At 37.8% G+C, this 24069-nt stretch overlaps 1 protein-coding gene across 3 annotated transcripts in view; it reads right to left on the reverse strand.

Annotated features, from left to right (window-relative positions):
• Nucleotides 1–24069, reverse strand: part of KIF3A (kinesin family member 3A) — a 71290-nt gene that overhangs the window by 42287 nt on the left and 4934 nt on the right. For all 3 annotated transcript variants that reach the window (XM_088023260.1, XM_028103635.2, XM_088023259.1), the window contains exons 3-5: nucleotides 13234–13378; nucleotides 13004–13088; nucleotides 2332–2437 (exon numbers count right to left, since the gene is read on the reverse strand). In XM_088023260.1, the coding sequence (XP_087879386.1) occupies nucleotides 2332–2437; nucleotides 13004–13088; nucleotides 13234–13378 (336 nt within the window). The remainder of the gene's footprint in view (nucleotides 1–2331; nucleotides 2438–13003; nucleotides 13089–13233; nucleotides 13379–24069) is intronic.

Here is a 24069-nt window from a genome sequence, read left to right on the forward strand (position 1 = left end):
GCAGCTTTTACTGTCACATTTCCTCCCTCTGCTATTTTCCCCTGAATAGTTATTTTACTCTTTTTCAATATGATAAAATTAGTATTTTTATGTTAGAACTTTTCTACTTGGGTATCTGTAATATCTTAGATATTTTCTACTTGAATAGTTGTAAGAGTGTAAATGTCTAATTCTTAGAGTAAGAATATTTTCCTCTGCTCTCTTAGGTCTTCAAATGCCTTTGTCTTCATTTCATTTCATTTCTCTCATTAGAATTGTTTAGTTTTCCTTGAATGAATCTCACATACCAAATTAAACTTTCAGTTGTTTATGGAAGGTTTTGGGGGGGGTTTCTTGTTGTTTTGTTTTGTTTTGAAGGGGTGGTTTTGATCATTACTATGAATGGAATCATAAGTCAAAAATTTTTTTACTGAATAAGCAATACATGCATATACTCCTGGTATAAAAAAAATTCAGAAATACAGACATACAAAAACATAAAGTAAAAGCTCCATATAACCCTGTTCTCCAATCTTACTGCCCCTTACCTAAAGGTAACCACTATTAAATGTCCTTTCACTAGTGTTTAACATACACACAAGTTGATACATACATACATACACACACACACACACACACACACACACACACACACACTGCCCAAATACATAGCTGTTCAACAATTTGGCTTTTTTCCACATCTATAAATGGGATGATGCAGTACATACTATTCTGTAATTTCCTTTCTTTTCACTTAACGATGTATCTTGAAAATCTTTCAAGATTCTCTACATGTAGATTTAACTCTTTTTTTTAATAGCTTCATTACGGTCCATAGTATTTCTGTGCCATAATTTATATAACCAATGTTTTACTGATAGTTAGACTGCATCAAACTTTTTGCTATTATAAATAATGTTTCAATAAGTCATTGTTTATGTCTAAAGATATTTTTCTAGATATTTATCAATATAGACATATCGATATGTATCTAGATACATATTCAAATTAGAAACACTGGGTCAAAAGAAATGCATTTTAAAAATTTCAGCAGATACTGTTACACTCCCCTTCAAAAAGGCTGGAGCACTTGACATTCCCATCACCAGTGCCCATCTCTTCAGAGCTTTATGAACCTGGATATCCCTCCATCCAAAACAACAGGTAAAATATCTCCCACTGTTGTTTTAATACCCATGTTCCCAATTACTTGTCAAATTGAACATCCTGTGGTATGCTTGTTCATGTGTATAGTTCTGGGAATAACATATTCATGCACATCTTTTGCTCATTTTTCTGTTGCAATTTGGCCTTCCTCTACTACTTGGTTTATAAAAATGCAACTGATTTTTTAATTTTTTCTTTAATTTCCTTGAGTTTGCTAGATTTATAGTCTAGCCAAAAAACACTTTTAAAAAAATGTTTACTTTCTATGTTCTTGTTCTTTACCTCTGATCTCTAATTGCTGCTAGCAACATCACTAGTATTAAGCCTGGGGCATTTTGTGTATTAAATAGCACTGCAACTTTTTATTCTTTAGACAAAACTTCATATATTATTAAAAAGAATGTCATTTAGGGGCGCCTGGGTGGCTCAGTCGTTAAGTGTCTGCCTTCAGCTCAGGTCATGATCCCAGGGTCCTGGGATCGAGCCCCGTATCGGGCTCCTTGCTCGGCCGGGAGGCCTGCTCCTCCCTCTCCCACGCGCCCAGCTTGTGTTCCTGCTCTCGCTGTCTCTCTCTCTCTCTCACTGTCAAATAAACAAATAAAAAATCTTTTAAAAATAAATAAAACAAAAAGAATGTCATTTAATTTTGGTTTGCTTTTCTTGTCAACAAAAGAGAGTAAGTAAAGTGCTCGGTTAATGATGACCAATGGCCTAGGTTCAGATACTCACTCTGCCACTTACTAAGTAGTACATAACCTTGGACAAGTTACTTAGACTAAGTCTCAGTTTCCTCAGTCATAAAATAGGAATTTAGTACATTCATGGTTCAGTTTGAGAATTTTAAAAAGATCACTCTTATAAAGAAAGCACTTAGCACAAGCACTCACCACACAGTAAGTGTTCAATAAATGTAACCAGTATTATTATAGCTAAAAAGAGACAACTAGCTATATGAGTTTCAAATATATAGCAGTATACCAAGAAACAAAATTTTGGTCAGCACAGAAGGCAATGTGTTATCTCTTTCATTCATGTATGTTCTCTACATAGTAAATAATCAAGGAGAAAGGGTTGTCAAGAAACTTTAAAACTCCAGTCTCTGTGGGGCAAAGTGCCATACCAGTTTTGCTTCTAAAAGTCTACTCAATACACAAATGTTCAATCACAATTCTGTACTACACTTACGATTTTTGTGGCCTAGTGTCATAATTCTATCCATATCATCAGCATTATTTACCACGTAAGCTGATAAATCTTTGATATAAACTCCCACATCAGGTCTTTCTTTAACCTAAAAAAGAAAAAAGAAAAAAAAAATGACCCTAAGATTTTATGCACATACCATAATTCCGCCAGTTATCAAACATCTACTATGTGCTGGACACTGCCAAAAAGTGAGGATACAGCAATGGACAAGGTAGACATGGTTTCTACACTTGCGCAGGTGACAACCTACAGCGAGAACGCACAAATGAGTAACACCACACACTAATTATTTCAACTGGGATAATGTCACAGAGGAAAAAAATACAGGACAGTATGAGAATACACTATAGAGAGACTAAGCTAGTAAAGTAGGGACATAGAGTTTCCCCAAGATGATGTTTATTATTTTTTTTAAAGATTCCATTCATTTTTGAGAGGGAGAGAGAACGAGCCCAAGTACAAGCAGGGGGAGGGTCAGAGGGAGAAGCAGGCTCCCTGCAGAGCAGGCAGCCCGACACGGGACTCGATCCCAGGACCCTGCAATCATGACCCAAGCCGAAGGCAGACGCCTAACCAACCGAGCCACCCAGGCGTCCCCCAAGATGACGTTGAAGCTAAGACTTGACGAAATAAGAGGTAGCCAATCCGGGTTTGGGTAGCAGGAAAAGATCATGTGCTAGGATCCTGAAATGGGCCAAAACCAGGCACTTAAAAAAAGTAAAAAAAAAAAAAAAAAAAGCCAAGTTGGCTGGAAAGAGTAGGAAGCGCAGGTAAAATAGGTGAGCTATCTGGCAAGAGAGGTAGCCGGAGGGAAGGCTGAGCGTAGTCATTGGTCTTTATCTTAACAGCAACCTGAAGATAATGGAGGATTTCAAACAAATGAATGAAATAAATAGATCTATGACATCTATGGAAAAATGTTACCTTTCTATGCGTAACTTTATTTACCAAATATGAAGGATATATAAATACAGTGTCAGAAATATAAAATTCACTTTGTAAGGCCCTAGAAGTCACTGCCACAAGTCAACAAAATACAGGTATCCTCGGAGCTACTGTAGCTTGGGTTGCAGACCACCACAATAAAGCAAATACTCAAACCACGTCAAACGAATTTCTTGGTTTCCCACTCCACAATTATGTTTACATTACACTGTAATCTTTTAAGTGTATGATAGCATTATGTCTAAAAAACAGTAATATATACCTTAATTAAGAAATATTTTATTGCTAGGGGCTCCTGGGTGGCTCAGTCGTTTAGCGTCTTCCTTCGGCTCAGGTCATGGTCCCAGGGTCCTGGGATCAAGCCCCGCACTGGGCTCCCTGCTCAGCGGGAAGCCTGCTTCTCCCTCTCCCACCTCCCCTGCTTGTGTTCCCTCTCTCGATGTGTCTCTCTGCCAAATAAATAAATAAAATTTTAAAAAAAGAAATATTTTATTGCTAAAAATGCTAACCATCATCTGAGCTTTCAGCCAGTAGACACCTTTTTGCTGGTGGAGGGTCCTGTCTCAATGGTGACGGCTGCTGACTGGTCAGGGTGGGGGTGCTGAAGGCTCGAGTGGCTGTGGGAGCTTCCTAAAATGATACAACAAAGTTTGCGGCAGTGACTGACTCTTCCTTTCAATAATGATCTCTCCGTAGAACGTGATGCTGTTTGCTAGCATTTTACCCACAGCAGAACTTCTTTCAAAATTGGAGCCAATCCTCTCAAACCCTGCCACTGCTCTGTCAACAAAGTTTATGAAATATTCTAAATCCTTTGTTGCCACTTCAACAGCCTTCACAGCATCTTCACCAGTAGATTCCATCTCAGAAAACCACTTTCTTTGTTCATCCATAAGAAGTAACTCCTCATCCATTAGGTTTTATCATGAGATTGTAGCAATTCAGCCACATCTTCAGGCTCCACTTCTAAACCTAGTTCTCTTGCTGTTTCCACCACATCTGCAGTGACTTCCTCCACTGAAGTCTTGAACTCCTCCAAGTCATCCACGAGGGTTGGAATTGACTTCTTCCAAACTCTTGTTAACGCTGATATTGTGATCGCTTCTCATGAGTCATGAACACTCTTCATGGCATCTAGAAGTATGAATCCTTTCCAGAAGATTTTCAATTTACTTTGCCCAGATCCCTTAGAAGAATAACTCTCTATGGCAGCTATAGCCTTAGGAAATGTATTTCTTCAATAACAAGACTTGATCCAGGGGCTGTAGAATGGATGTTATGTTAGCAGGCATGAAAACAACACTCTCTCATTGTACATCTTCATCAGTGCTCTTAGGTGACCAGGTGCACAGTCAATAAGCAGTAATATTCTGACAGAAATCTTTTTTTCTGAGGTCTCAACAGTGGACTTAAAATATTCAATGACCCATGTGGTGGACAGATGTGCTATCATCCAGGCCTTGTTGTGCCATTTATAGATGAAAGACAAAGTATATTTAGCATAATTCTTAAGGGTCCTAGGAGTTTTCAGAGTGTTAAATGACCACTGGCTTCAACTTATAGTCACCAGTTGCATTAGCTTGTAATAAGAGTGTGTCCTTTGAAGCTTTGAAGCCAGGCACTGACTTCACTTCTCTAGGTATCAAAGTCCTAGACAGCATCTTCTTCCAATAGAAAGCAGATTGAAAATCTGCTATTTAGTGTAGCCGCCTTCATGAATTATCTTAGCTGGAACTCCTGGTTAACTTGCTACAGCTCCTACATCAGCAGGTGCTACTTCATCTTGCACTTTCATGTTATGGAGATGGCTTCCTTAAACCTCATGAACTAACCCTTGCTAGTTTCAGACTTTTCTTGTACAGCCTCCTCACCTCTCTTAACCTTCACAGAATTGAAGAGAGTTAGGGCCTTGCCCTGGATTAGGCTTTGGCTTAGGAGACTGTTGTGGCTAGTATGACCTTTTGTCCAAACCACTAAAATTTTCTCTACATCAGTATTAAGTCTGTTTGCTTCCTTATCATGTGTGTGTACACTTGAGTAGCACTTTTAATTTCCTTCAGGAACTTTTCTTTTACAGTCAAAAGTTGCTAACTAGTTGGTGCAGGAGGCCTAACTTTCAGCCTATCTTGGCTTTCAACATGCCTTTCTCACTAAACTTAATCATTTCTAGCTTTTGATTTAAAGAGACGTGCAACTCTACCTTTCACTTGCACACTCACAGGCCACTGTGTGGTTAACTGGCCTAATTTCAGTATTGCTGTCTGTCAGGGAATAGAGTCCCAAGGAGAGAAAGAGAAATGGGGAAAGGGCAGTCAGTGAAGCGGTCAGAACACACACATTTATTAAGTTTGCTGTTTTATTTGGGCATGGTTTGTGGCAAACCAAAAACAGTTACAATGGTAACATCAAAGATCACTGATCAGAGATCACTCTAACAAATACAGTAACAGTGAAAAAGTTTGAAATACAGCAATAATTACCAAAACATGACACAGAGACATGAAATGAGCAACTCCTGTTTGAAAAATGGTGCCAACAGGTTGTTGGACACAGGGTAAAAAATGCAGTATCTGGAAAGCGCACTAAAGCGGAGCACTGTAAGACGAGGTATGCCTATAAAGTGAGGCTGAGGCTGAGGTCGATGGCTGCCAGTGGAGTGAACCATTCCACAGGTAGTAGGACCTCACAAAGATGACAAACGAAAGTTTAAAAAACAATCCCAAGACAAAAATCACAAGGGCAGATGCTCCAAGTTCCAGGTGTTGACTTGAGATCTAGTTGGGGGTTTGGGAGGTTTTTGTTCTTTTCTGGGTAACAATTTGTAAGATATATTTATATATTAGGAAAAACTACTCTTTTTCTGTCACGGGATATAAATATGCCCTAATTTGTTAATAGTAAAGGAGTAGGCTGGCCTCCATAAACCAGTGGGGGTCGAAATGTGCTCTGAGAACCCCATGGTGGCCCTGCGGAAGCTGCTGTAGGAGTTTGGGGATCCTCAGGCTGAGACAAATTCTTTTTTTTTTTTAATAAGATTTTATTTATTTATTTATTTATTTGAGAGAGAGAGAATGAGAGAGAGCACAAGAGGGAAGAGGGTCAGAGGGAGAAGCAGACTCCCTGCTGAGCAGTGGGCCCGATGCAGGACTCGATCCTGGGACTCCAGGATCATGACCTGAGCCGAAGGCAGTCGCTTAACCAACTGAGCCACCCAGGCGCCCAGGCTGAGACAAATTCTAAAGAAAACTTCACTTTTGTGTGTTTTGACACTGTGCTTCCATGGAAAGGTCTGGTTTGATGAATGTATTTAAATGCTTTAAAACTTTTAAATGAGTTTGAAAATTACTGGTCTATATCAATGCTTCTCAGAAAATCTATGGTAAAGAACAATGTATGTATTTCTAATCTGCCAAACTGCTATTTCTGAAAAATATAAAAATCATGCATCTGATGTCATGGCAATGTCAAATTGCTATAAAAGTCTTTAAACGTTTACCCTCACATTCTGCACTCATGTCACTGCAGACTGGAAACACACTTCTAACAGGTATTAATCTGCAAAATCTAAGGTCATTTCCAATCACAGTATGACCTTAATTCAAAATTCAATTACTAAGTGTAAATAAACTGATTAGATATGAAAGATGAAGAAATCAAATGTGATTCTAAATTTGTGAAAGTTTTTTTTTAATTGGGTAATGCTTCAAATAATTTTTGTCAGGGGCACCTGGCTGGCTCAGTCGGTTAAGCGTCTGCCTTCAGTTCAGGTCATGATCCCAGGGTCCTGGGATCAAGTCCCGCATCAGGCTCCCTGCTCAGCGGGGAATCTGCTTCTCCCTCTGCTGCTCCCCCTGCTCACGGGCACACATTCTCTCTTTCTCTCAGATGAATAAATAAAATCTTTAAAAATAGTAACTTTTGTAATAAAAACATGGAAATTTAACTTCTGTAACAAATACTGTTTGTAACACTAGAACAACAGATCTCAAAGAAGCAGTTACTCCCAACCTAGAATGTTTCAGAAATTTATAGGACGAGTTTCCGGAATCTGCTTCTCCCTCTGCTGCTCCCCCTGCTCACGGGCACGTGCTCTCTCTCTTTCTCTGATGAATAAATAAAATCTTTAAAAATAGTAACTTTTGTCATAAAAACATGGAAATTTAACTTCTGTAACAAATACTGTTTATAACACTAGAACAACAGATCTCAAAGGAGCAGTTACTCCCAACCTAGAATGTTTCAGAAATTTATAGGAGGAGTTTCTGGTTCATTTGAGGGCACTACTGGCATTCACAGGCAGGAGCAATGGATACTAAGCATCCTGAAATGGGTGGGATGGTCTGTCAATAAAGAAATGCCCCCACAATTCTGAATGTCCTAGCATATATTCATACGGGTGAAAAAAATTATTTATAATTACCTGTGTCTAGACCCTGACTCTGTTTTATATATAAAGACAAAGTGCTTTTCCACAATAATAATAAAGGAATATAAATACAGAAAATTGAAGAACAACTTTATTTTGTTCAGAACCCTACCAAGAACTTGTCACTATTTTAAAAAACCATTTCACTGACAGTAACACCACTCAAGGTGTTTAGATCACCAATACAGCATATCAATAACAGTCTGCATTTATAGCTGTTGCACTCATAATGATTACTTATGCCTCTGACTACTTCGTTATGTCATTGAGTGTGGTCACATCTAAGCATTTATATAATGGAATATTAGCATTTTATTTTTTCAGTACTTTGTTCTCATTTGTATTACAATTGGTCAGTATATAAATACTTGAAAAATTATGTGTGTAGGTAGATTTTATTATCTATGAATTTTATTTCAGGATAGTCAAAGGGACATTACAAAATATATGTTATAAAAATGGGGCCCTGGGTCTAATACAATTGAGAATCATTGACGAGAATGTTCCTGAGAATAAATTCGATCTGTAATTACTGGTACAAATGGAAATGTTTTTTCTAAATGATTTTTATTCTAATAATTTCTGCAATGAGAAACTTTTAAAAGGTGAAAGTATAGAATTAAAGTATCCATCAAAACTGACGTCAAAGATGACAGCTAGCAAAAAAGAAACTTACCTTGACATTTCCTATGTATACATCATCATTACAGAATAAGCCTTCATTAAGGTCCAACAAATAATGCCTAAGCCTGTAATACACTGCTCCAAAAGCTCAGTTTATATAGTAAACTTAAAAAGAAAAAGCATAGGGGCTCCTGGATGGCTCAGATAATTAAGCATTTGACTCTTGATTTCAGCTCAGGTCATGATCTCAGGGTCCTGAGATCAAGCCCTGTATCGGGCTCTGTACTGGGCATGGAGCCTGCTTAAGATTCTCTCTCTCTCCCTCTCCTTTCCCTCTAAGGGGGAAAAAAAAAAGGCTAACATTTATTTAGTACTTTCTTATGTGTCAAGTCTTGATTTAAACACTTTGTATTAACTTGTTCAGGCTGGCAATAATCTTATGAAGTAGATACTGTTATTACTTCCATTTGCATGTGGCAAAACTAAGGCTCATACAGGTTAAATAACTTGCTCAAGATATCATAGCCAGAACTCAAGCCATGATGGAAGGAGTCCAAAAACCAACCCTGTAATTCTAGATGATACCACCATTCACCTGCTACATGACTGTCAGGAAACCCCTCTAGGTTTTGGTTTTCACAGCAACAAAACTGAACTGCTAGGAAGATTAAATGAAATAAACTATGTACTACTACCACAATTTACTGCACTGAATGCCTACTATCACATTATAAGAGCTATTAATAGTAGCTGCTGTTATTCTACATGTATTCTACACCACTCTACAAAGGTGGCTACTGTTATTCTGTATTCTCTTCAGCTACTATACGCACATTATTCTTTAATTATTTTACTGACAATGTAATTCTAAACAAAATTCCAGTATTAATATTTTAAAGGCTAACCTTCTTTTGTCTCACATCCTAAAATATCTGGCAATATTTACCAATTGTTTACCACCTGACCCAGCAATCCAGCTTCAGGAATTTATCCTCAGATATGCCTGCACATGTATGAAGTCATATATATACAACACTACTTACTACAGAATTGTTTGTAACAGCAAAAGATTAGAAACAACCCAAGTGTTCATCAAGAGAGGGCTGGCTAAAGACATTTTAATTATGTCCCTATAAAGAACAGTATGCAGCTTTTTTTTTTTTTACTTATTTTATTTATCTATTTGAGAGAGAGAGAAAGCGCACAGAGGAAGAGTGAGAGAGAGAAGCAGACTCCCCGCCGAGCAGAGAGCCTGACACTGGGCTCCATCCCAGGACCCTGAGATCATGACCTGATATCCATGACAACGGGATATCCACATGCACAATAATGAAGTTGGTCCTCTACCTCAACCCTACACAAAAATTAACTCAAAATGGATCAAAGATCTAAATATAAAAGCTATAACTATAAAACTCTTCGAATAAAACAAAAGCATAAATCTTCATGACCTTGGATAAAACAATGGTTTCTTAGATTAACACCAAAAGCACAAGCAACAAAACTAAACATAGATAAATCGGACATGATCAAAATTTAAAAGTTTTGTGCTTCAAAGAAAACCATCATGAAAGTAAAAAGACAACCCATAAATGGGGAAAAAATTGTGTAAATCATGTACCTGTTAAGGGACTTCTATCTAGAATACATAAAGAAGTATTACAACTCAGTAACAAAAACACAAATAACCTAATTAAAAACAGGCAAAGGATCAGAACAGACATTTCTCTCAAGAAGGTATTCAAATGGCTAACAAGCATGGGAAAATATGTTCATTATCATTAGCCACCAAAGAAACGGAAATCAAGCCCACAGATACCACCACCACCAACCACAATGGCTAAATAGAAGAGGGACAATAACAAGCACTGACAAGGACGTGGACAAACTGGAAACCTCATTCCTGGTGACAAGAGTGTAAAATGGTAGGGCCATGTGGAAAACAATCTGGCAGTTCCTCAGATGCTGAAGTACCACAGTTACCACAGGATCCAGTGATTACACTCATAGGAATACAACCAGGAGAACCGAAAACATATTCACACAAAAACTTGTACAAGTGTAAGTTCATAACAGCATTATTCATAATAGATGGAAAGTAGAAACAACCCCAATGTTCCCCTGATGGAATCAATAAAATGCAGTATACCCACACAAAGGATTATTATTCAGCAATAACAAAAAAAATTAAGTACTGACACATGCTACAACATGGGTGAACCATGAAAAATTATTCTAAATGAAAGAAGCTAGTCATCAAACACCGCATATTGTATTATTCCTTTACCTTATGTATCCAAAATAGGCAAATATATAGAGACAAAAAGTAGATTAGTATTGCCTACGACTGGGTTGAGAGTGACATCTAAGAGGCATAGCATTTCTTTTTGGGATAAGGAAAATGTTCCAAAACTGATTGTGGTGACAGAGGTACAACTCTATGAACATACCAAAAACCATTGAATAGTATACTTTAAATGCGTAAATTGTATGGTATATGAATTATATCTCAATAAAGCTATTTTTTTAAAAAGTAAACGAAGTACATCAATGAACCTTGAAAACACTATATTAAATGAAAGAAGCAAGACACAGAAGACTACATTTTATATGATTCCACTTATATGAAATACCTAGAATAGGCAAACCCATGGGGACAGAAAGTGAGTTATGATTACCAGGAGGTGGGGAGAAGGGGGAATGGGGAGTGACTCCTAATGGGCATGGGATTTCTTTTGGGGGTAATGAAAATGTTCCAGATTTAGACAGTGATGGTTGTATAATTTTGTGAACATACTAAGAACTGCTAAATTGTATACTTTAAAAGGGTGAATATTATCCTCTGTGAATTACATCTCTTTTTTAAAAAAACAATGAATGTGAATCAACTAAGCTTGTAAGTTAACAACATAATGTACCTATTCACAAATTTTGTAATTCTCTAATATTTATGCATGTAATTTCACATTTACCTTTTCTGAAATGCATGATAAAAGTAGTCTTTCATGCCCATCTATTACTCAAAGGTGTACAAACTAAACTTTCTCAATCAGCAATTTTACTTTTCCCTTTAGGTAAAAGAAAGATTGAAAACTATTAGTATTTTTTACTATATTCATGATTGGTCTCAGTATCTTTATTTTTGACACCTTAACAATTTCTGACTTAAAGTCAATTCTGGAGTACTCTTGGCATTCATACCAGAAAATGAAAACTTTTTTTTTTTAAGATTTTTTTTTTATTTTTTTATTTTATTTGACAGAGAGAGAGATAACGAGAGAGGGAACACAAGCCGGGGGAGGGGGAGAGGGAGAAGCAGGCTTGCCGCCAAGCAGGGTGCCCGATGTGGGGCTCGATCCCAGGACCCTGGGATCATGACCTGAGCGGAAGGCAGCCACTTAACCGACTGAGCCACCCAGGCGCCCCCAGAAAATGAAAACTTATATTCATGTAAAAATCTGTGTGCAAATGTTCATAGATGTTTGATTCATAATAGCCAAAAACTATAAACTGCCTAGATGTCTTTCAACAGGTGAACGGTTGAACTTTACGTGTATACACCATGCAGTGCCACTCAGCAATAAAAAGTAAATGAACTATCAATACATGCAACAACTTGGATAAATCTCAGGGAGGTTATGCCAAGTGAAAAAGGCTGATCCCAAAAGGTTACATATTGTATGGTTCTATTTATGTGACATTTTTGAAAAGACAAAATTCTAGAACTTGAAAGCAGATTAAGGATTGTCAGGCGTGAGGGATGGCGACAGAGCAATGTAGTCTGGCTAGACGTGGACGTGGTCATAAAAGGGTAACAGGAGGCATCTCTGTGATACGACTGTTTAGTACCTTAACGTGGTAGTGGATCTGTCAATCTAAACACAAAGAGTACAAGAAAAGCTGGAGCACTGTGAGTACAATCTGTAGACTGTATCAATGACAGTATCATGGTTGTGATACTCTACTACAGCTCTGTAAAATGTTACCACTGGGGAAAACTGTGTAAAAGGTACACCTATGTAAAGGGTACTCTCTCCATATTCTTTCTTACAGCCACATGCGACCCTATGCTTATCTGAATAAGAATTTTAATTTAAAAAAAAGTGCAGATCAGGGGCACCTGAGTGGCTCAGATGGTTAAGCGTCTGCCTTCGGCTTAGGTCATGATCCCAGGGTCCTGGGATCAAGTCCTGCATCAGGCTCCCTGCTCAGCGGGGAGCCTGCTTCTCCCTCTGCCTCTACCGCTCCCCCTGCTTGTGCTCTCTCTCTCTCTCTCTAATCAACAAATAAAATCTTTAAAAAATAAAAAAAAAATTTTTAAATAAAAAAAGTGCAGATCAACGTACATGTCTAACTACTTATGGAGTAGAAGTAAAATTATATTTGTTATACTTACATAAAAGAACAATGAAGGAATACTGAAAGTGGTTATCTTAGGGTAAAAGTGGGCAGATGGGGTAGAAACAACTTTTCAAAGCATTAATTTTCACAATATTTTAAATTCTGAATCATGATCATATATTACCAGATCAAAAAAATAAGTAAAATATTAAAAATACCTTTGGACAAAAAGAACCTTAATTTAAAAAAAAAAAGAACCTTAATTTAGTAAACTTCTACTACTTTGAAAAGTACCTCAATTTCAGTTATCCTTACCTCTAACCTCTGTGTCTGATCCTTGCCCAAAAGGTCACGGACTTCTTCATTATATATTTCCAAGTAAGACACTCGAACCAAAAATCTATAAATAAAACATCATTTTAGGAAGCATAAAGAGCAGAGAAATATTTATAAGAGTTTTCAAATGTGTTTATAAGCTTTATACCTATATGCCTTTCTTGTGTTTGTACTTCTCAATATTAGAAAATAAAAGAATTCTCTTTTACCTTGTATCACCCTCTGCTTTTGCAATATGACCAAATATGTGAGCAAATGAATTTGGAATGATTCCTCTAAGTTCAGGAACCGCTCGAACACCTTCCATGGTAAAAGTTTTGCCTGTTCCAGTTTGTCCATATGCAAAAATAGTCCCTGAAAATGATGAAGAGAATCAAATCACTTTTTAGAGTCTAATGCTACAGAACAATAGCTCTTAAAAGTAATTCCTTTGACACTGTGACGCAATTTCTTCCCTGGACTTAAAATTTATTCAAGTACAAATTTCATTTTTTTTAAAGATTTTATTTATTTCTTTGACAGACAGAGACATAGCGAGAGAGGGAACACAAGCAGGAGGAGTTGGAGAGGGAGAAGCAGGCTTCCCGCCGAGCAGGGAGCCCGATGCGGGGCTCAATCCCAGGACCCTGGGACCATGACCTGAGCCAAAGGCAGACACTTAACGACTGAACCTCCCAGGCGCCCCTACAAATTTCACTTATATTATCAACAATAACAATATGTACTCTGTGCCACATGAGCCAAGCACTGTTAAAGTTCTCGAGTCAATGAGATATTCCTAATTATTAATGAAAAGTATCCCAAGCCCTAAAAGCAAAATTTTACATTATGGCTAATTATAAGAAATTTACTATAATGTGTATATTAATTACCTAATGTGGACATTAAATTGGAGAAGGCAGTATAATTGCAGCAACAAAAGAATACAGGTTCTATAACGGAAAGACATCAGTGTGAATCCACACATCTGCCACTTTTAGGCACCTGAGCTTAGACAAGAGATTGTCTCTCAGACTCAGAGCCTGTCTCGTCAGTGGTAAAACGAGGACAAGAGTAACTAACCCAACATGAACAGTAAGAACCAAATGAAACAGTTTACTCCACACGACCAGCATGATGCCTGGTAGAGTACAAGTAAATGGCAGAGTTTTTTTCTTCTTAATCCTAAAATAAATTCATTTTAAAAATATGTATTTTTTAAGTAAAATCTCTAAGGAATGGGGGAGTTAAAAAAATGTGACAAGACAATTATTATAGGTAATTATAGATACAATTTAAACTTTCTAAATACCTAAATTCATTCATTCAGCAACTACTTAGCACACACCTGAGTATGGCACTATGCCAGGCACCAGGGACAAAGTGACAAACAAGACAAACAGAATCCTTAATTTTATGGTGTGCATCATCTTGGAGAGGGGATACTGGTCAAACACTTACAAGCAGGATGAGTGTTGGGAATAAGAAACGGAGTTCTAGCTGAGAGTAAAGGGATATAATCTAGGCAGGAGAAATGACACAAGGGGAAAGTGGAGGGAAGTCAAGAAAGGCCTTCCAGAAAAGGTAAGGTTCAAGATACAATCTGAAATATAAGTAAGAGTTAGAGAGCAACAGAGTGGACAGCAAGAAGTAAGAAAGAAAACAGAGGTTTTGAGGAAATGAAATGAGATCAGAATGGAAGAAGCGGAGATGGAAAATGAAGGCAGATGGACACAGAGGTAAAGACACCGCAAGGGCCTAATTGCACACCACCATGAAGGCCACGCTAAAGTTGTAAGAACGAATCCTAAAAGCAAAGTGAAGCCATAGAATGATTTTGCAGTTAGGAGTGACATCAGGATCACTTTGGCTACACTGTGTACAAAGAACTGGAACAAAGCAAGAGGAGATGTGATGAAGCCAGTCAGAGAGCTGGAGTGGTTAGCCAAATGAGACACGGTGTTGACAACAGAAGAGAATGAGAAAAGATGGAAGGATTTCAGAGCCATGTAACCATCAGAAGCAACAGCATCTGGGAAATAACTAGCCAGGGAACCACAGAAAAGGAGGAATCCAGGATGACTTTTCAAATTTCTGGCTTGAACAAGGGATGTATGGCTGGTGAACACCACCAGAAGAAAGGACGGTTTGAAGGGAAAGACTGAATTCAGTTGAGGGCATACTGAGCTCTAAATGCCCATGATAACCCAAATGTATGTGTCAAGCAGACAGGTGGAGGGATGAGATGTATGTGCCCAGTGAAGCCCTGGGAGCGGGTGCAATTTCTGCAGGAGACAGCGCAGTGTGAGAAGACAGCACAAACGACATGGCTTTTCAACTACTTCCACCCCATCAAGTGACCTCTTACGTCACCATCATTTTCAGACTTTCTGTGACAATCATCACAGTACTTATTCACGACAGAAGCCATTTTTTATACATGGGAATAAAAAAAGTCTTTTTTCTAACTCGCTAAATATCTCAAACTATGCCATTAAGAATGTAACATATTGCCTTCAAGAGAGCTGAAAATATTATGAACTCACAGACCGCATGTGAGAGCGGACACAATGACTATCATTTACTGATCATCTACTATGTGCTAGGTCATGTACTGTACACACAACCTCACTGAATTTTCACCCCAATCCTAAAAGCAAGGCACTATTTATATTCCCATGCTTTAGCTAAGGAAACAAAGGCTTAGAGAGGTTGAGTTACTTGTTCAATGTCATAGTAAGTGGTAGAAACAAGATGTGAACATAGTCCATTTGGCTCTAGAGCCCTTATTTTTTAAAAGTATGTAATGGCCAAAATTTTAATTCAAAATTAATTTCTAATAAAATTCCTATGAATTCATTAAATATATGAAGATTACGGATTCAAAAAGGATATTGATCTATAATTTTAAAGCTGAGAAATGAGGACCAGGAATCCCCTAGAATAAAAGAATCTCATCTCATTTTCAGAGATGAGATTCCAAATTTCTAGTTTTTGTATGTCCAACTTAACAAATCTAATGCTAGCATTTCCTTAAGATGAACTTCTCTTAAAACTTTACTTTTTAGGGGCACCTGGGTGGCTCAGTCGTTAAGCGTCTGCCTTCGGCTCAGGTCATGATCCCGGGGTCCTGGGATTGAGCCCCATATTGGGCTCCCTGCTCCGCAGGAAGCCTGTTCTCCCTCTCCCTCTCCCCTTGCTTGTGCTCCCTCTCTCGCTGTGTCTGTCAAAAAAAAAAAAAAAATCTTTAAAAAAAAAAACAAACTTTACTTTTTAAAAACTAAAAATGACCTGAAATTTTACCCAACCTCCCCATTTCATGACTACATCTTAAAAATGGGAGAAAGCCTACAAAAAATCTGCATATGGATGTTTACAGCAGTGCATATTCATAACTACCAAAATTTGGAAGCAACCAAGATGTCCTTCTGTAGGTAAGTGAACTGATAAACTGTGGTACATCCAGACAACAGATTATTATCAGTGCAAAAAAAGATACAAGCTATCAAGCCATGAAAAGACATGGAGAAAACTTCAGTGCATATTACTAAGTGAAAGAAGCCAAACTGAAAGGTTACATATTATACAATTGTAACTGTATGACAGTCTAGAATAGGTGAAACTATGGAGACAGTAAAAAGATTAGTGGTTGCTAGGCTTAGCCGGGGAAGGAAGGATAAACAAGCAGAGCAGAAGTGAAATTATTTTTTACAGTATTATAATAGTGGATACACATCATTATATTTCTGTCAAAACCCATAGGTTGTACAACCTCAAGAGTGAACCCTAATGTAACCTATGGACTTTGGATGATACTGATGTGTCAATGTATGTTCATCACTGTAACAAATGTACCACTGTGGTGAAAGATGTTGATAGTGGGGAACTTTGTATATGTTTGGAGACAGGGATATATGGGAAATCTCTGTACTTTCCTTAATTTTGCTATAACCTAAAGCTGTTCTAAAAAAGCTTATTAATTAAAAAAAAGTTTTAAATGGTGGAAGGATTATGTACTTGCCATTGCACATTTGAATAATGCCAAGTAAACACTCTATGTTATAGCATTCCTGATTTTTGTCCTTTTTAAACATATTGTTCTATGTTACCATCAACAATTTTCAGTCAGCATAATAGGTGGAAAACAGGTGAAAAGTCCCTTGACATTTACATACTACTCTGTACAACATTTATTTTTTAAAACACACAATTCTGTTATTTCAAAATTAAATGAGTGACACTTCCGCTTCCAACAAAGAGTAACAAGGACCAGATTTACCCTCTTGATTGAAACAAAAAGCAGACAAAATATATGAAGCAACAGTTTTCAAGACAATGAACCTCAGTCAATAAAGGGCTGTGACCCCAAAGTTGGCAAACAGGTAAGTCAGGCCCTATGATTGCCCAGCTTCCTGCCTTGTAAGAGAATCAACCACAGAGCAGGAGGGGGAATCCAAGGAGTGATGAGCAGATTCTCTGAGTCAAGAAGGAGCCCAGAGTCCAGAGAGACCAACGCAGCTAGAACTTGGAGGACACAGTAGCGAAGAGGGTACCACCGTGCAGAAAGCTGCAGATTCCAGAGGTCTGCAGGTCTTCCTCAAGTATTTGGCTGAGTACTAAGCATCTCAAGAGTGTGAGGAAACTATCTAAATGGAGGTGGGGGTGGGAATCATTTGGAAGGAAGAGTCCTCAATGCTCACAAAGGGCAGAAACAGTATCTGTTTACACCAGCCAGACTGGAAAGCCTCAGGAAGCACCGGACATTAGGTACAGTAAACAAAAGGGTCTTGCCTCAGAATTAGGGGACTAACCTTAGACTGATCACTACTCCAGTCCTAACTAAGGATCTTAAAAAGATCTGAAAAAGCCAGAGAAAGACAAATACCATATGATTTCACTCATATGTGGAATTTAAGAAACAAAACTGATGAACATAGGGGAAGGGAAGGAAAAATAAAATAAGATGAAATTTGAGAGGGAGGCAAATCATAAGAGATGCTAAACTCTAGGAAACAAACTGAGGGTTGCTGGAGGGGAGATGGGGGTGATGGGGTAATTGGGTGATGGGCATTAAGGAGGGCACTTCAAGTAATGAGCACTGATGAATCACTAAATTCTACCTCTGCAACTAATAAAAAAAAAGATCTGAAAGAATCAAACCATTTTCAAGTAACTACAACTGAGAACAAAGCTCATGAATATTCATAGGAATTTAAAAAATCCAAGAGCCAAGGTAAAATTCAGTGTCTGGCAACCAACCAAAATTTGCCAAGCTTGCAAAAAAGCAAAAAGATACAACTTATAATAAAGAAATCCATCAATCAGTCAAAACCAATTCAGAACTGACACAAATGTTAGAATTTGCGCAAAAGACGTTAAAACAGTTATAAAAACTATATTCTACATGTTAAAAAGTTAACTGGAAACTTTGGATAGAAGTTTGGAAGAACTTGGATGGAAGACACAACAAAGATCCAGATCAAACTTCTAGGGATGAAAACTACAGTGTGTGAAATGCACAACATAACAGGTAAGAAATAAAGGCAGATTAGACACCGCAGAATACAAGGTCAGTTACCTTTAACACATACCAACAGAAACAGTAAAAAATGTAATACAGAGAAAAAAATAGAAAAAAGAAAAACAGCATCAATGAGCTGTGGGACAATTTCAAGCAGCTTAATATACATGTCATTGCAGTCCCCCAAGGAGAGAATGGGAACAGGAAAAACATATGAAGAAATATGGCTGAAAATTTTCCAAATTTGATGAAAACTACAAACTCACAGATACAAAAAGCTTAATGAATTGTAAGCACAGAAACAAAGAAAAATAGACCATGGCACAACATAATCAAAATGCTCACAACCAGTGATATAGAAGAAAATCTTAAAAGCAACCAGAGCAAGACATGTTATATAAAGAAGTACCAAAATAAGGAAAGCAGAATTCCAGTAGGACAAAAGGCAAACGAGATGACAGTAGAGGAATATTCTTCAAGTATTAAAAGAAAAAACTATCAACCTAGAATCCTACATCTCATGAAAATTTCTTTCAAAAACAAAGGCAAGTGGCACCTGGGTGGCTCAGTCGTTAAGCGTCTGCCTTCGGCTCGGGTCATGATCCCGGGGTCCTGGGATCGAGCCCCGCATTGGGCTCCCTGCTTGGTGGGCTCGGTGGGAAGCCTGCTTCTCCCTCTCCCCCTCCCCCTCCCCCTGCTTGTGTTCCCTCTCTCGCTGTGTCTCTCTCTGTCAAATAAATAAAATCTTTAAAAAAAAAAAACAAATAAAAAACAAAGGCAAAATAAATACTTTTTAGACTACAAAATCTGAAAGAATTAATCATCAGTAGATTTGCACTCTGAGAAACATTTGAGGAAGTTACCCAATGCAGAAACAGTGATACTAGATGGGAAATATGGATCTACATGAAGGAATAGAGAGTCCCAAAAATGGTGAGTCCATAAGGAAGAAAATAAAATCGTTTTTTCCTGTTATTTAAATCTCTTTAAAAGACAACTGATGGTTTAAACAAAAATAACAACAATATGGTTTGGAGTTTATAACACGTAGAAGTAAATGTGCAACAACACCGCCACAAAACTTGGGAGGAGACAACTAGAAGTATAGTTTAAAAACATTTTTTTTTACTCTACGAAAGGTAGCATAATATCACTTGATGATAAAGTGTGCTATATTAAAGATTTATACTATAAACCTTAAAGCAACCACTAAAATAAAACAAACAGGTATTGCTATAAGCCAAGAGAGAAGACAGAATGGAATAATAGAAATAATACAAAGGAAGGCATAAAAAGGAAAAGAGGGCCAAGAGAAAACCAACAGCAAGACACAAATGGTTTTGATAACCCAATTAAGAAGCAGAGACAGCAAGAAAACACCACCACCAACAACAAAACACTACCAACTATACAATGCCGTGCAGAAGACAGCTAACAACAGATCTGGGGCTACTACTCTTTGAGAGGCCTGCTTTCAAGTTTCGCTTTTGACCAGCATCTGATAATTTGGATTTAGGGAGGGGTCTCGCCAATCCCTAACAAGTAGAGTAGCTCATTATGCCTAAACTGTATAAACAAGGCGGTCTACACCAAACACTTGCTTTCCTTCTTCTATGAGTGTGGGATCTTGGCAAGTGCGAGGCTGAGGGTGCCTACATGAGCAGGCTCCAACAAAAACCTGGGACACTGTGTCTCTTACAGAGCTTCTCTGACAGACAAGATTTCACAAGTATCGTCACATTAAATGGTAGCCGAATTAAGCACATCCTGTGTGCCCACTAGGAGAGGACTCTGGGAAGTTTGTTACCTGCTTCCCTCCATGCACCTTTTCTCCTTGCTGTTTTTTTGTTTTCTTTTTTCGGTATCTTTTTTGCTCTAATAAACCAAAGCTGTAAGTACAATTATATCCTGAGACCCTTGACTTCTCCTACCAAGCTCTGAATGTGGGGTAATCTTAGTGACCTCCAGTATAACTACATTCTAGAAATGCACTTTCAATATAAAAACACAAATATGTTAAAAGTAAAAAAGATGAACGAAGATATACCATGTTAACACTAAATCGAAAGAAAGTTAAAATGTCTATATTAATACCAAAGGAGGTTTCAGAATAAAGAACATTACTATGGATAGAGTAATTTCATAATGAAAATGAGGTTAACGTATGAAGGGGACTTGAAACTCCTAAGCATTTATGCACCTACTCACAGGGTTTCAAAATACATCAAGTAAAAAGTGATAGAACTGAAAGGAAGAGGCAAATACAAAAATATTGTAAGAGAATTCAATACCCGTGTCAGTACTCGATAGACCAAATAGAAAATAATTAAGTAGAAAATTTGAATGATACTATCAAGCAAATTGATGTAATGAACATTTATAGATAGAATGCTCTATCCAACAACAGCAAAATACATAGTCTTTTCAAGAATGTACAAACATTTAATAATAAACTTATTCTGGGTCATAAACAAGTCTCTAATTTCAAAAGATTCAAGTTTTACATAGTATGTTCTCTCACTAAAACGGGATTAAACTAGACATCAGTAACAGAAAGATTTCTGGAAAATCTCAAATTATCTGGAAACTAACACATTTCTAAATAACCCAAGGATCAAAGAGGAAATCAAGTGGGAAGGGAGAAAGTACCTTGCACTGCATGAAAATGAAAACACAGTATGTCAAAATCTGTACAACGCCACTAAAGCAGTACTTAAGGGGTAATTCATAGAATTAAATCTCCGTATTAGAAAGTTAGGAAGGTCTCAAAACAATGACCTCAGCTTCCACCATAAGCAGAAAAAGAGGAAGTAGGAGAACCTACTCCTACTTTATTAGTCCTCTGCCAGACTAACCACAAGAAAAAGAGATGACACAAATAACATATACCAATAGCAGAGAAAGATTTCATCACCACATTCTAACAAAGGAAAAATAGAGGATTGATATAAACAACTTTTTCCCAATAAATTCAAAAACTTAGATGAAAGAGACAAATTCCATGAGAGTAAACTTCCAGAGCTCACTAAAAGAAAAGTAACTCAAAAACCCCTATATTATTAAAGACATTGAATCTTTAAAAACCTTCTCACAAAAAAATACTCCAGGCCCAGTTGGCTTCACTGGTAAATTCTACCAAACACTTAGGGAACATATAATACTAATTCTGGACAAATTTTTCCATATGATTAAAAAGGAGGGAATACTTTCCAACTCATTCTATGAAATTAGCATTATCCTGATACCAAAACCAGACAAAGACATTACAAGAAAACTACTATATCTCTCCTGAACATAGACAAAAAAGTTTAAACAAAATTTTAGCATATCAAATCTAACAACATACAAAAGAATAATATACCATAACCAAGTGGTGTGACTGGTTTCACATTTACAATCAATGTAACTGAAAATATTAACAAATTAAATAAAAAAGATGATTTCATCAACAGGTGCAGAAAAAAATGCATTTGACAAGATCCAAAATCCATTCCTACGGTGGGGGAGGGAGGACAAACCAAGAACAGAGGGGAACTTAATCAGATAAATATCTATAGATAACATTATCCTTACTGGTAAAACAGTGAATGCTTTCTCCCTAAGATCTGGAACAAAACAAAAATGTCCATTCTCACCACTCGTATTCAACAACTGTACTGGAGGTTCTAGCCAGTGCAATTCAGGTAACAAAAAGATGGGAAAGAAAGAAATTGTACTATCTCTATTTGAAGGTAACACACTCTTATATATAGGAAACCCTAGGGGCGCCTGGGTGGCTCAGTCGTTAGGCATCTGCTTTCAGCTCAGGTCATGGTCTCAGAGTCCTGGGATCAAGCCCCACATAGGGCTCCCTGTTCGGCGGGGGGCCTGCTTCTCCCTCTCCCACTCCCCCTGCTTGGTTCCCTCTCTCCCTGTCTCTCTGTCAAATAAATAAATAAAATCTTAAAAAGAAAAGAAAAGAAAAGAAAATCCTAGGGAATTAATTGACCATTAAAAGATGCGGTCCTGGGGCACCTGGGTGGCTCAGTTGGTTAAGCGTCTGCCTTCGGCTGGGGTCATGATCCTGGGGTCCTGGGATGGAGCCCCACATCAGGCTCCCTGCTGAGCAGGGCCTCTGCTTCTCCCTCTCCCTCTGCTCCTCCCCCCCTGCTTGTGCTCTCTCTCAGATAAAATCTTAAAAAAAAAAAAAAAATGCAGTCCTGATACATACTATAATGTAAAAGAACACTGAAAACATTATACCAAGTAAAAAAAGGCATACATAAAAGACTGTATAGCAAAAAAAAAAAAAAAAAAGACTGTATAGCATATGATTCTATTAAATGAAATGTCCAGAACAGGCAAACTCATACACATAGAAAGTAAATACATGGGCGCCTGGGTGGCTCAGATGGTTAAGCGTCTGCCTTCAGCTCAGGTCATGATCCCAGGGTCCTGGAATCGAGTCCCGCATCGGGCTCCCTGCTCTGAGGGAGCCTGCTTCTCCCTTTGCCTCTCTCTCTCTCTCTCTCTCTCTCTCTCTCTCTGTCTCTCATTAATAAATAAATAAAATCTAAAAAAAAAAAAGTAAATACATAGTTGCCAGGGCAGGAGGGAGCAAAACTGGGAGTAACTGCTAATAGATACACAGTTTCTTTTGGGGGTGATGGAGATGTTCTGGAAACAGATAACAGTGACAGTTACAGAACACTATGAAGGTACTAAAACCCCTGACTTGTATATTGTAAAATGGTTAAAGTAGTGAATTCTATGACTACTAAAATAATCAACTGCACTTCTATGTATCAAAAATGCACAATTCTAAGAATGAAATTATAATAATAATTGTATTCACAAAAGCATCAAAAACACTTAGGAATACACTGTATGTTAACTAGAATTTAAATTTAAAAAAGGAAGAGGTAGGGCACCTGGGTGGCTCAGTCGATTAAGCGTCTGCCTTCGGCTCAGGTCATGATCCCGGGGTCCTGGGATCAAGCCCTCCATCGGGCTCCCTGCTCAGCAGGGGAGTCTGCTTCTCCCTCTCCTTCTGCCCCTCCCCCTGCTTGTGTGCGTGTGCATGCTCTCTCCCTCTCTCTCTAACAAATAAATAAAAATCTTTAAAGAAAAAGGAGGGTGCCTGGGTAGCTCAGTTAGTTAAGCATCTGCCTTTGGCACAGGTCATGATCCCAGAGTTCTGGGATCGAGTCCCACATCGGGCTCCCTGCTCTGCAGGGCGCCTGCTTCTCCCTCTGCCTCTCTCTCTGTCTCTCTCATGAATGAGTAAATAAAATCTATATAAAAAAAAAAAAAAGGAAACAGGTAAAAAAAAATACTTAGGAATAAATTTATCAAAGTAAGGACAAGACCTGTACATTAAAAACTACAACAAAATGCTGATGAGAGAAATTAAACAAGATATAAATAAATGAAGAGAGATGCCATGTTCTGGATTAGAAGATTCAATATTGTCAGAATAACAATTCAACACAATCCCTACCAAAATCCCAGTAGGTTTTTTGTTTTTGTTTTTTGTTTTGTGGAAATTGACAAGGTAATTCTAAAA

The sequence above is a fragment of the Eumetopias jubatus genome, unplaced genomic scaffold (assembly GCF_037043125.1).
Source record: "Eumetopias jubatus isolate StellerSeaLion01/CBP00866 unplaced genomic scaffold, mEumJub1_p1.0 scaffold_5, whole genome shotgun sequence".
Taxonomy (NCBI): domain Eukaryota; kingdom Metazoa; phylum Chordata; class Mammalia; order Carnivora; family Otariidae; genus Eumetopias; species Eumetopias jubatus.